General features: G+C 48.0%; 1 protein-coding gene across 11 annotated transcripts in view; it reads right to left on the bottom strand.

The window, feature by feature from the left end:
• Window positions 1-12023, bottom strand: part of HABP4 (hyaluronan binding protein 4) — a 117218-nt gene that overhangs the window by 56834 nt on the left and 48361 nt on the right. For 6 of the 11 annotated variants that reach the window (XM_077299672.1, XM_077299678.1, XM_077299677.1 and 3 more), the window contains exon 3: window positions 10173-10271. The exons of the other annotated variants lie outside the window; for them this stretch is intronic. In XM_077299672.1, coding sequence (XP_077155787.1) covers window positions 10173-10271 — 99 coding nt within the window. The remainder of the gene's footprint in view (window positions 1-10172; window positions 10272-12023) is intronic. 11 annotated transcript variants of the gene reach the window in all.

Genomic DNA, 12023 nt, shown 5'->3' with positions numbered 1-12023 from the left:
CCAGTCAGGCCCCTGAACTGCGGTGACCTCTGTGAGATCCCCTCTAGCAGGGTGAGAAAAAAGCCTCACGGTGCAGCAGTGAGTTCAAGGGACAAATTCCTCACAGTGAACTGCGGTGAACACTGAGCTCAGTGCTGCACCATGAGAATGTCTCACTGTGCTAGCGGAGATCTCACCGGGGTCATCGCAGTTCAGGGGCACAGCTGAGACTGCAACCTCATGGACCTGTGGTAACCTCGATGACGTCACCGCTGCTCACTGTTGCTGTGCTCACATCAGCTCTGGTTCTCAGCCTGGGTGGTCGCTTCTTTGTACCATCCAGCTTGAAAACTGATTATCCCCCAGCCATGGAATACGGCATGAGACAGAATGACGGACACGTGAGAGATATGGTTGTTAATTTGTTTTATTATAGAAGACGAGTGCTTCAATTGAATGAGTAATGATTCTAAATTAAACCATATTCGCATCATCAAAGGAGTGTAATTCTTCCATTAAATGACTTTTCTCGCTGTGTGATTATTAACAATATAACTAAAGGATTAGTAATGGAGAGGCGTCCATAAGACCCCTATCCATTTACTAAGACGTGAGCTTGATGTCACTGGACAATACAAAGGTGACATCAACATCACAAATATGAACCCTGCTTGCCACCGCTACAGGACAAGTGGGAAGAGCTAGGCCAAGCACCAGAATTGGTGCACCTAACAGATGTGCCTTTTCTTGGTGGCTGCAGGCTGCCATTTTTTAGGCTGGGGAAAGAGGGGGGGTCAATATTCATGGCCCCTTACCAGCCTGAGAATACCAGGCCCCAGCTGTCTGCTTTAGCAAGGCTGGTTGTCAAAAATGAAAGGGGAACCCCATGCTTTTTATTTAAATAAACAATTAAAAAAAGCAGCATCTATTTTTGATTACCAACCTTGCTAAAGCTGACAGCTGAGGGTTGCAGCCTCCAGCTAACAGTTTTGCATGGCTGGTTATCAAAAATACAGAGGAACCCAAGCTTTTTTTGTTTTATTATTTATTTAGAGCACAGGCGCTGGCTGAAGAATACTTGTAGCAGTCGCTGCCTGCTCTCACTGTTACTAGCAGCAGCAGGCGTCGGCTGATGGGAATAGTAGTCCCATCAGCTTATGCAAGTGAACAGAGGTAAAATTTTACCTCCAATCACAGCTGTGGGTTCACGCTGTCATTTGACAGCATAGGAACCACGGCTGTCTGATTTTACCACCGATCAGAAGCAGTGTTTGCTGCTGCTGTCATGCATATAACAACGTGGCAAACATTGGACATACGGGAACCCCCATTCAAGTGAATGGGGCCTGGGTACTGTTCTGGTACCCAAACTGTTTTTTTTTTTTTTTCCTTTAACTGTTCAGCCGAACATCCAGGGGTCCGCCCATCTCTACTCAGTAGTCTTGACTAGGGTTGAGCGAAACGGATCGGACAAATTCAAAAATCGACGACTTTCGGCAAAGTCGGGTTTCATGAAACCCAACCTGATCCTAGTGTGGGATCGGCCATGAGGTCGCCGATCTGCGCGCAAAAGTCGCGTTTCATATGACGCTTTCAGCGCCATTTTTCTACCAATGAAGAAGGACGCAGAGTGTGGGCACCATGATGACATAGGTCTCGGTCCCCACCATCTTAGAGAAGGGCATGACAGTGATTGGCTTGCTTTCTGCGGCGTCACAGGGGCTATAAAGGGGCGTGCACGCCGACCGCCATCTTACATCTGCCGATCTTAGCATAGGGAGAGGTTGCTGCAGCTTCATCAGAAGAAGGGATATAGTTAAGGAGGGAAGATTAACCCCCAAACTGCTTGTGCTGTAGCGATTTCCACTGTCCAACACCACCTTTTTTTTTGCAGGGACAGTGGAGGCTATATTTTTGTGCATCAGTTCTGTAGCTTAGTAGGCTGCCTTATAAGGCTCCCTGATAGCTGCATTGCTGTTTGCACGCTGCTGTGCAAACCAACTGCTTTTTTAAAAGCAAAAATCCTGTTGTTCCTTTCTGCACAGTTATCTTGTTTATTTGTCCACACTTTTGTGTGCAGCAGTCCTTTTTATTGCTGCCATACTTGTCCTGAGATCATTGTAGGGAGATTGAAATTGTACTACAGTCCTTGTATTTTTTCATATTTCAGCCAGCCACTTTCTGCCACATTATGTTTTATGCACAGGGCCTGAGTTTTGGTTCAGTCTCCCAAAAAAAGGGAGATTTAATTTCTCAACAAGTGTATATACACCTTCTACCTTGTTTTACAGTACCATATAACGGTTGTTATTTTGGTTAGATTTTCAAAAAATTAGGAAGTCTGGTGGAAGAGCCCGTGGGCGGTGGTTGCCAGCTGGTACTGATGGTGGTGGTGCATCTGGTGGTAGTGGCAAAAGCACAATAGCACCTAAGGCTGGAGGTGTTGAGCCAGCGTCATTGTCTGGCTACACAAGGCCTCGAAGGCTCCCTTATCGTGAAGTAGGAAAACAGCTGTTAAAGCCGGAGCAGCAGGAAAAAGTTTTGGCTTTCCTTGCTGACTCAGCCTCTAGCTATTTCGCCTCCTCTTCAGAAAGTTCCAAATATAAAAGCAGTGAGTCGTCAGTGGATGCTCCCAGTCAGGAACAAGACGTTTCCTTGTGTCCTTCACCCAAACCAAAGGTGAAGGATGCGTCAGGCGACACTACAGGTTACTCCATGGAGCTCTTTACACATACCGTGCCTGGGTTAGAAAGGGAAATTGTTAACTGCCCATAACAAGATGAATCGGACATGGAGTGCACTGATGCACAGCCACAGCTAGATTATTATGCTGTTCCATCGACTCAGATCACTACATTGCCCTCGCAGTGTACCGAGCCAGAATCTGACCCTGATGAGACTATGGTGCTCCGTCCCGAACGCTATAGCACCTTACACGGTGACACAGAGGAAGGTGCACATAACATTTAAGAGGAGGTGATAGATGACCCAGTTGTTGACCCAGATTGGCAGCCATTGGGGGAAGAGGGTGCTACTGCCAGTAGCTCAGAAGCGGAGGAGGATGATCTGCAGCAGCCATCTACATCGCAACAGCTGTCATCTGGCAGGCCCGTATCAGGCCAAAAACATTTGTCAAAAACAAAAACAGTTTTAGGACAGCGTGGCCATCCGATGAAAGTAGCACAGCGTGCAATGCCTGAAAAGGTATTCCATAGTAGGAAGAGTGTAGTGTGGCAATTTTTTAACCAAGATCCAAATGATCAGTCAAAAGTTATCTGTAAGAAATGCTCAAAGACCTTTAGCAGAGGGAAGAATCTCCAAAATTTAAATACAACGTGCATGCTTAGACATTAACCAGCATGCACTTGCAAGCCTGGACTAACTACCAAACGTCCCGTACCGCTGGTGCACCTGCTCAGAATGAAGGTAGTCAGCAACGCTACATTGCTTCCCTCACTGTAAGCCCACCAGTTAGGACACCACCAGCAGCAAATGTGGAGGTATCGTCGCAAGGCCAAAGCAGTCAGGGAATCACAAGATTATTGGTAGGAAACACTGTATGTAGGCCAACATCAAGAATACCATCAGCAACCCTCTCTCAATCCGCCATGTCCACCACCACCACCGCTAGTTCCACCATATTCAGCTCTCCAGTCCAGCCCACCCTACAAGAGACTCTCGTTAGGAAAAGAAAGTACTCATCCGCGTACGCCCACATTGCTATACTAATCTCGTTAGAGATGATGCCCTACTGGTTGGTTGAAAGCAAAGCTTTCAAAGACCCGATGGCCTACGCAGTACCAAGCTATGACTTACCCAGTCGGCACTTCTTTGCGAGAAAAGCCATCCCAGCCCTCCACCAGCATGTCAAAGACCGTATTGTCCATGCACTGAGGCAATCAGTCAGTGGAAAGGTGCACCTCACAACAGATGCATGAACCAGAAGGCATGGCCAGGGACGTTACATGTCCACAACGGCGTACTGGGTTAATGTGGTGGATGAAGGGTCCACAGGGGACAGCCATAGTGGGACAGTTCTGCCTAGCCCACGGTCTAGGAAACAGTTGGCTGTAGGCGTTCGCCACCCCTCCTCCTCCAGAAGCGAAAGCTCGTCCACAGAGCGCAGTCGCACGACCACTCCATACGCAGCTGCCAGTGTTGCACACGAGGTGTCCCATTATCGAACAGCTAGTGGTAAGCGTCAGCAGGCTGTGTTTCAAATGAAGTGTTTGGGCAACAGACACCGCGGAAGTACTGGCCAAGTACTTGCAGCAACAAACTCAGTCATGGCTGGGCAGTGTACATCTTGAGGCAGGCAAGGTAGTCAGTGATAACGGAAGGAATTTTATGGCTGCCATAGCCCTTTCAGAACTGAAACACATACCTTGCCTGGCTCACACCTTGAACCTGGTGGTGCAGTGCTTCCTCAAAAATTATCTGGAGTTACCAGTCCTGCTCCTGAAGGTGCAAAGACTTTGCTCGCAGATCCACTGGTCACCCATACACTCCAGCCGTATGCTGAACCATCAGTGATCGCTGAATGTTCCCCAGCACCACCTAATAATCGACGTTGCAACAAGGTGGAACTCCACACTGCACATGGTTCAGAGGCTGTGCGAACAGAGGCGTGCTGTAATTATTTTGTGGGAGGATACACATACACGGGCAGGCACTTGGATGGCAGACATGGAGTTGTCTGGTGTGCAGCGGTCGAAGCTACAAGACCTCTATCAAGTCCTTCAGTGTTTTGAGGAATGCGCATGGCTGGTGAATGCAGACAACGCCATCATAAGCATGAGCATCCCACTAATGCGTCTGCTGATGCAAAGTTTGACGCACATTAAGGAGCAGGCGTCTGCAGCCGAGGACGAGGGAAGCCTTGATGAGAGTCAGCCATTGTCTGCTCAGGGAACTCTCCTGGATGAGGTGGCGGAGGAGGAGGAGGAGAAGGAGGAGGAGGATGATGGGGATGAATATTTATGGGAGGAGGATGCTTCTCAGGGGGCAACAGAAACTGGTGGCGTTGCAAGGTCAGGTACAGGGTTTTTGCGGGACACAAATTATGCTGATTTGAAAGAAAGTGCTCTTCAACCCAGCACAAGCAGTGAATTGACACCTGGAACATTGGCCCACATGGCTGAGTATGCCTTGCATATCCTAAAAAGGGACCCCCGTATTATCAAAATGATGACCGATGACGATTACTGGTTGGCCTGCCTCCTGGATCCACGATATAAAGGAAAATTTCAAAATATCAGGCCACATGAGAACCTTGAGCAAATATTGGCTACCAAACAAGCAACTCTTGTAGACCGTTTGGTTCAGGCATTCCCAGCACACAGCGGCGGTGATGGTTCTCACACAAGCCGTAGGGGGCAACATGGCAGAGGTGTTAGAGGTGCACAAATCCGAAGTGGCGTTGGACAGAGGGGTTTTATGACCAGGTTGTGGAGTGATTTCGCAATGACCGCTGACACGACAGGTACTGCTGCATCGATTCAAAGTGACAGGAGACAGCATTTGTCCAGTATGGTTACGAACTACTTTTCCTCCCTTATCGATGTTCTCCCTTACTGGTCATTCCCCTTTGATTACTGGGTATCTAAAATAGACACCTGGCATGAATTGGCTGAATATGCATTACAGGAGTTCGCTTGCCCTGCTGCTAGTGTGCTATCAGAAAGAGTCTTCAGTGCTGCTGGTTCAATACTGACCGAAAAAAGGACACGTCTGGCTACCCAAAATGTTGATGATCTAACCTTCATTAAAATGAACCAATCATGGAATTAAAATGAACCAATCATGGATTTCAAATTATTTTGCCCCACCTTCGCCTGCTGACACGTAGCTTGCCTGAAAAATGTCTTGCTTTTGGCCTCCTCTTACTGACTTCTCCAATTCCTCCATTTGCAGCTGCTGAATGTCCACCATAGGCCATTTTTATACCTCCCTAAAGGGGCTGACTCCCCCCACAGGGCCGTGGTCACCACCTGGCGCAAGCACCCGTGCGAGTGCCGTTTGCCTGGACAGGTGGGTGGGCCCACTCTTGGGCGACGGCACTGGCACAGGGTCCCTCATAGTACAATGAAGTGTCTCTGACGGTGGTGGTGCACAACCAACGTCAGACACACCGTCGTAATATGAGGGGCCCTGTGCCAGTACCGCCGCCCATGAGAGAGTGTTCTTCCCCCAGCTCGAACAGTGCTCTACCACTTGCAATACTTACCTCTCCCTGCTCCACCACTGTGTAGTCTGCTGTTAAATCCTTCAATGGCACTGCCAATACAAATTTGTTGAAATGATAGATGATAGTTAAAATATACAGGGGCCCTGGCCTCCATTTAGACCAGTTAATACTTTGCCCCTACTACCACTGTCTGCTACTCAGCAGAAGAGCCCACCCCTGTACCTAGCTATGCGACCTGTTTATTTATGAACAATTTTTTGGCAGACATTTAGTCCACTTTATTATTTGGGCCTACTAACTGTCTGCCACTCATTACAGTTTTCCTCCACTGAACAAAGCAATGCCGCCTGTTTAGTCCTGTTACCAATTTTGAACTGCATTTAGCCTACTTTATTATTTGGGCCTATATCTGTGTTTCCTCCTCATCCTGCCCATTGCCCAGCCACTGCTAGATGAGTCTGCTGGTACATTGACCCAGACCACTACATTCCCCTTGCACTCTATACAGCCAGAATCTGACCCTGCTGAAAGTCAGGTTCCCCTTCCCACGTACTATACCACCTTACACGGGGACAAAGAGGAAGGTGCAGATGAAAGTGCAGGTTCCTTCATCAAGTGGGGGGGCATACTCGTTGGCAACTTCACTGGCACAGGGCACCTCATAGTATGCAAAAGTGTCTCTGCCAGTGGGAGGCGCCACCCACCGTCAAACACACCGCCGTACTATGAGGGGCCCTGTGCCAGTGCCAATGAGTGGGCCCTGTTATGACCCCAATGGCGAGGGTCTCAGAGGAACGTGGAAGTCTGCAGAATACAAAAATCCAGCTCATAGGGCAGTGGTAACTGGGTTGACCATATATCTACTCCTAACGCCAACACTAGAAGTAGCCGGGGATCATTCCTACGTTGATTCTAGATGACACGCGCCAGCCGGAGAATCTAGCTACCCCTAGTAGAGGAAAACAAAGACCTTTCTTGCCTCCAGAGAAGGGGACCCCAAAGCTGGATAGAAGCCCCCCACAAATAATGACGGTGAGGTAAGAGGAAATGACAAACACAGAAATGAACCAGGTTTAGCACAGAGAGGCCCGCTTACTGATAGCAGAATAAAGAAAGGTAACTTATATGGTAAACAAAAACCCTATCAAAATCCACACTGGAAATTCAAGAACCCCCGAACCGTCTAACGGTCCGGGGGGAGAACACCAGCCCCCTAGAGCTTCCAGCAAAGGTCAGGATATAGATTTGGAACAAGCTGGACAAAAATACAAAACCAAAACAAATAGCAAAAAGCAAAAGGCAGACTTAGCTGATATAACTGGAACCAGGATCAGTAGACAAGAGCACAGCAGACTAGCTCTGATAACTACGTTGCCAGGAATAGAACTGAAGGTCCAGGGAGCTTATATAGCAACACCCCTAACTAACGACCCAGGTGCGGATAAAAGGAATGACAGAAAAACCAGAGTCAAAAAACTAGTAACCACTAGAGGGAGCAAAAAGCAAATTCACAACAGTACCCCCCCCTTAGTGAGGGGTCACCGAACCCTCACCACGACCACCAGGGCGATCAGGATGAGCGGCATGAAAGGCACGAACTAAATCGGCCGCATGAACATCAGAGGCGACCACCCAGGAATTATCCTCCTGACCATAGCCCTTCCACTTGACCAGGTACTGAAGCCTCCGCCTGGAGAGGCGAGAATCCAAGATCTTCTCCACCACGTACTCCAACTCGCCCTCAACCAACACCGGAGCAGGAGGCTCAGCAGAAGGAACTACAGGCACAATGTACCGCCGCAACAAGGACCTATGAAATACATTGTGAATAGCAAACGACACAGGAAGATCCAGACGAAAAGATACAGGATTAAGGATTTCCAATATCTTGTAAGGCCCAATAAAACGAGGTTTAAATTTGGGAGAGGAGACCTTCATAGGAACAAAGCGGGAAGAAAGCCATACCAAATCCCCAACGCGTAGTCGGGGACCCACACCGCGGCGGCGGTTGGCAAAGCGCTGAGCCTTCTCCTGTGACAACTTCAAGTTGTCCACCACATGATTCCAGATCTGCTGCAACCTATCCACCACAGAATCCACCCCAGGACAGTCAGAAGGCTCCACATGACCCGAAGAAAAGCGAGGATGGAAACCAGAGTTGCAGAAAAAAGGCGAAACCAAGGTGGCGGAACTAGCCCGATTATTAAGGGCAAACTCAGCCAACGGCAAGAATGTCGCCCAATCGTCCTGATCAGCAGCCACCACAGAAGTAGCACAAGCCATTCCGGCGTCTATGAATTTTCCGCTCATTTCTAGTCAGGATTCTATCACATTGCATTAAATCAGGTGTCTGTTCAGACAACACCATGAGGGAATTTGCGGTTTTTCTATCACATTGCACCGAATTAGGTGTCTGTTCAGACAACACCACTGTTGTGAATTTGCTTTTTGCTCCCTCTAGTGGTTACTAGTTTTTTGACTCTGGTTTTTCTGTCATTCCTTTTATCCGCACCTGGGTCGTTAGTTAGGGGTGTTGCTATATAAGCTCCCTGGACCTTCAGTTCTAGTCCTGGCAAACTGTTATGACCCCAATGGCGAGGGTCTCAGAGGAACGTGGAAGTCTGCAGAATACAAAAATCCAGCTCATAGGGCAGTGGTAACTGGGTTGACCATATATCTACTCCTAACGCCAACACTAGAAGTAGCCGGGGATCATTCCTACGTTGATTCTAGATGACACGCGCCAGCCGGAGAATCTAGCTACCCCTAGTAGAGGAAAACAAAGACCTTTCTTGCCTCCAGAGAAGGGGACCCCAAAGCTGGATAGAAGCCCCCCACAAATAATGACGGTGAGGTAAGAGGAAATGACAAACACAGAAATGAACCAGGTTTAGCACAGAGAGGCCCGCTTACTGATAGCAGAATAAAGAAAGGTAACTTATATGGTAAACAAAAACCCTATCAAAATCCACACTGGAAATTCAAGAACCCCCGAACCGTCTAACGGTCCGGGGGGAGAACACCAGCCCCCTAGAGCTTCCAGCAAAGGTCAGGATATAGATTTGGAACAAGCTGGACAAAAATACAAAACCAAAACAAATAGCAAAAAGCAAAAGGCAGACTTAGCTGATATAACTGGAACCAGGATCAGTAGACAAGAGCACAGCAGACTAGCTCTGATAACTACGTTGCCAGGAATAGAACTGAAGGTCCAGGGAGCTTATATAGCAACACCCCTAACTAACGACCCAGGTGCGGATAAAAGGAATGACAGAAAAACCAGAGTCAAAAAACTAGTAACCACTAGAGGGAGCAAAAAGCAAATTCACAACAGGGCCCCCCTGCTTGCTCAGGATCACAGCACTTGCAAAGTTGAAATACTTACCTCTCCCTGCTCCACCGCCGTGACGTATTCCGTATTTCCTGGGTCCACGAAAATCTTGAGCCAGCCCTACCCCCCACAACTTTAGCCAAATGACCCCCAGTTTTCAATGCCTAACTATTATTATAAAGTAAATTAAGATTGACAAGCTTAAGTAATAAGAATTGATGTTTTTGGCATTAAAATGGGCACTGTAGGCGTTTTCCTGTCCTCCACTCACTGCCGACTTTGATTCCCCATTGACTTACATTGGGTTTCGTGTTTGTCGGCCTCCGACTTTTTGCAATAATCGGCCGATTTCACCCGAACCGACTTTTGACAAAGTCAGGTTTCGCGAAACCCGACTCGATCCGAAAAAAGTAAAAGTTGCTCAACTCTAGTCTCGACCACAACATCCACAGCTGATGTGAGCTGTTATATACAACTTGCAATGGCTGCAACAGATGAGGATAGACAAGTCAAAAGCAATCAATCACAGCATCTAAGCATTAGTGTACACGGGTAAACGTTTAAATAATAAATGGTGTGATGGTAATTCATGACCAGCAAGAGATATCAGACAAGTGTTTAAACAGAACAAAAATTGAGAAAATTGTTGAATAAATAAAGTCTTTTTCAGCTCACCTGTCCACTCTGTTCGTGGCTGCCATCCCAGGAAAATCCAACAAGTAGTAAAAAATCCAGCACCAAGAGGTTGCACTCCAATAAGCTTTATTCCAAAATCTTCATATGAAAGCATAGACAACCGACAATAGAAAAAAAATATAGTTCTTACCGATAACGGCATTTCTCTGAGCCCATGACGGCACCACGGAGAGAGGGGATCCGCCCACCAAGGACAGGAAACATACAGATAAAAAGGCGGTACCTTTCTCCCGCATCAGTTGTTTACTAGAGAACGATGGGAGACTATGAATAGAGACTTACTTTTAACATTAAAGACTTAACTTGAGATACCGCGTAACTATTTATACTATTAGCATAAGACACTATATTAACGTGCACACCCAAGAAGTGAAGGGAGGGAATGATCAACGCAACAAGGAGAAACACCAGTAGGAGTCGTGCTGTAAGACGAGGCAACATCCTACTGAGGCGCGTAGCCGGTGGCCGGAAACGCCGAGGAAGTATTGAGCTCCAGGCCTTACTTCAAACCTACGGCAGGACAGTCAGTTCTAGGCGGGCTGGCTCACCCAAAATCACCTAAGCAGACACAGGGGGCAACATTTGGAGAGGGGCGACTCTAGGGTCCCGGAAGACCTCCGAGCCTACCCGTCATACGGGTGCGTCCTAGCCATATCATCTGGGGGACGAAGAAGAACATCATAATCGAGTTGTGAGGGAACTTCAGAAACAGACACAACAGTTGTGAGGACTATCCCGTAAGCACAGTAGGGAAGGACTACAACACACAAGCGCTAGAAGGTAGGCACAGATTTCCACCTGCAAAGGGAACTCTGGAGGTGCCATCGGACCGGCCGGACTCAGGTAGCCTGGTTAACCGTATTCCGGACTGAGGATCCTGAAGCCTTCAGTAAAGAGGTAAAGAGACTGCAACCTGGTGTCCTCGTTATTCACCGCGACCTACACCACATCACAACATCCTCACATTCCCAGCTTTCACTGGACGCCCCTCAGCAGGGCCACGGACCGGGCCTAGCCACCGTGACAACCCCAGACCTGAGACACAGAGGTCCGGTACCGGGTGCCCCTCGGCCCTACGGCAGTGGGGGCGCTCCAAATGCATCAGGCATCTCCTCACATCTAATGTATGTAATGACTCTTCCTCTTTGTTTCTGGGATTAGGACAGAAGGAGGGCAGAGATATTTCTTGTGTCCTATGGAAACGGGACGCCACTTTTGGGAGATATGTCGGGTCAGTTTTTAGAATGACCCTATCATCGAAGATTTGAGTGAAAGGGGGGTTGGCGGATAGGGCCTGGATATCACTGACCCTACGTGCAGAAGTGAGAGCAACGAGCAAGGAAGTCTTAAGGGATAAGATTTTAATTGGAGCATCTGCTAAGGGTTCAAAGGGAGGTTTAGATAATGCTCTAAGGACTAAATTTAAATCCCACTGAGGGGTAGATTTCACAGGTAGAGGCCTTGATCTACCGGCTGCTTTGATGAATCTAGAGATCCATCGATTCCCTGCTAAATCATAGTTGAATAAGGCTCCTAGAGCCGCTACATGGACTTTTAAGGTGCTTGTGGCAAGACCCAACTCGAGTTTCTGCAGAATGGGTTAAAGAATGGCTTTAAGAGGGACGCCCTCCCCCATTTTGGCACCTGAAGATGAAAGGATTTTTTTCCATACTTTCCCATATTGTTTGGTTGTAACGGGTTTCCTACTTTGTAGTAGTGTAGATACCAGCCCTGGAGAAAACCCCGTTTTCTAGTAACTCCCTTTCAAATGCCAAGCTGTCAAGTGCAAACTTGCCACTTGTGGATGATGAACTGGGCCCTGGGAGAGTA

Source organism: Ranitomeya variabilis, chromosome 1, assembly GCF_051348905.1.
Source record: "Ranitomeya variabilis isolate aRanVar5 chromosome 1, aRanVar5.hap1, whole genome shotgun sequence".
NCBI lineage: Eukaryota > Metazoa > Chordata > Amphibia > Anura > Dendrobatidae > Ranitomeya > Ranitomeya variabilis.
The sequence above is the reverse complement of the archived record's forward strand: the minus strand, read 5'-3'. Positions and strand labels throughout refer to the sequence as shown.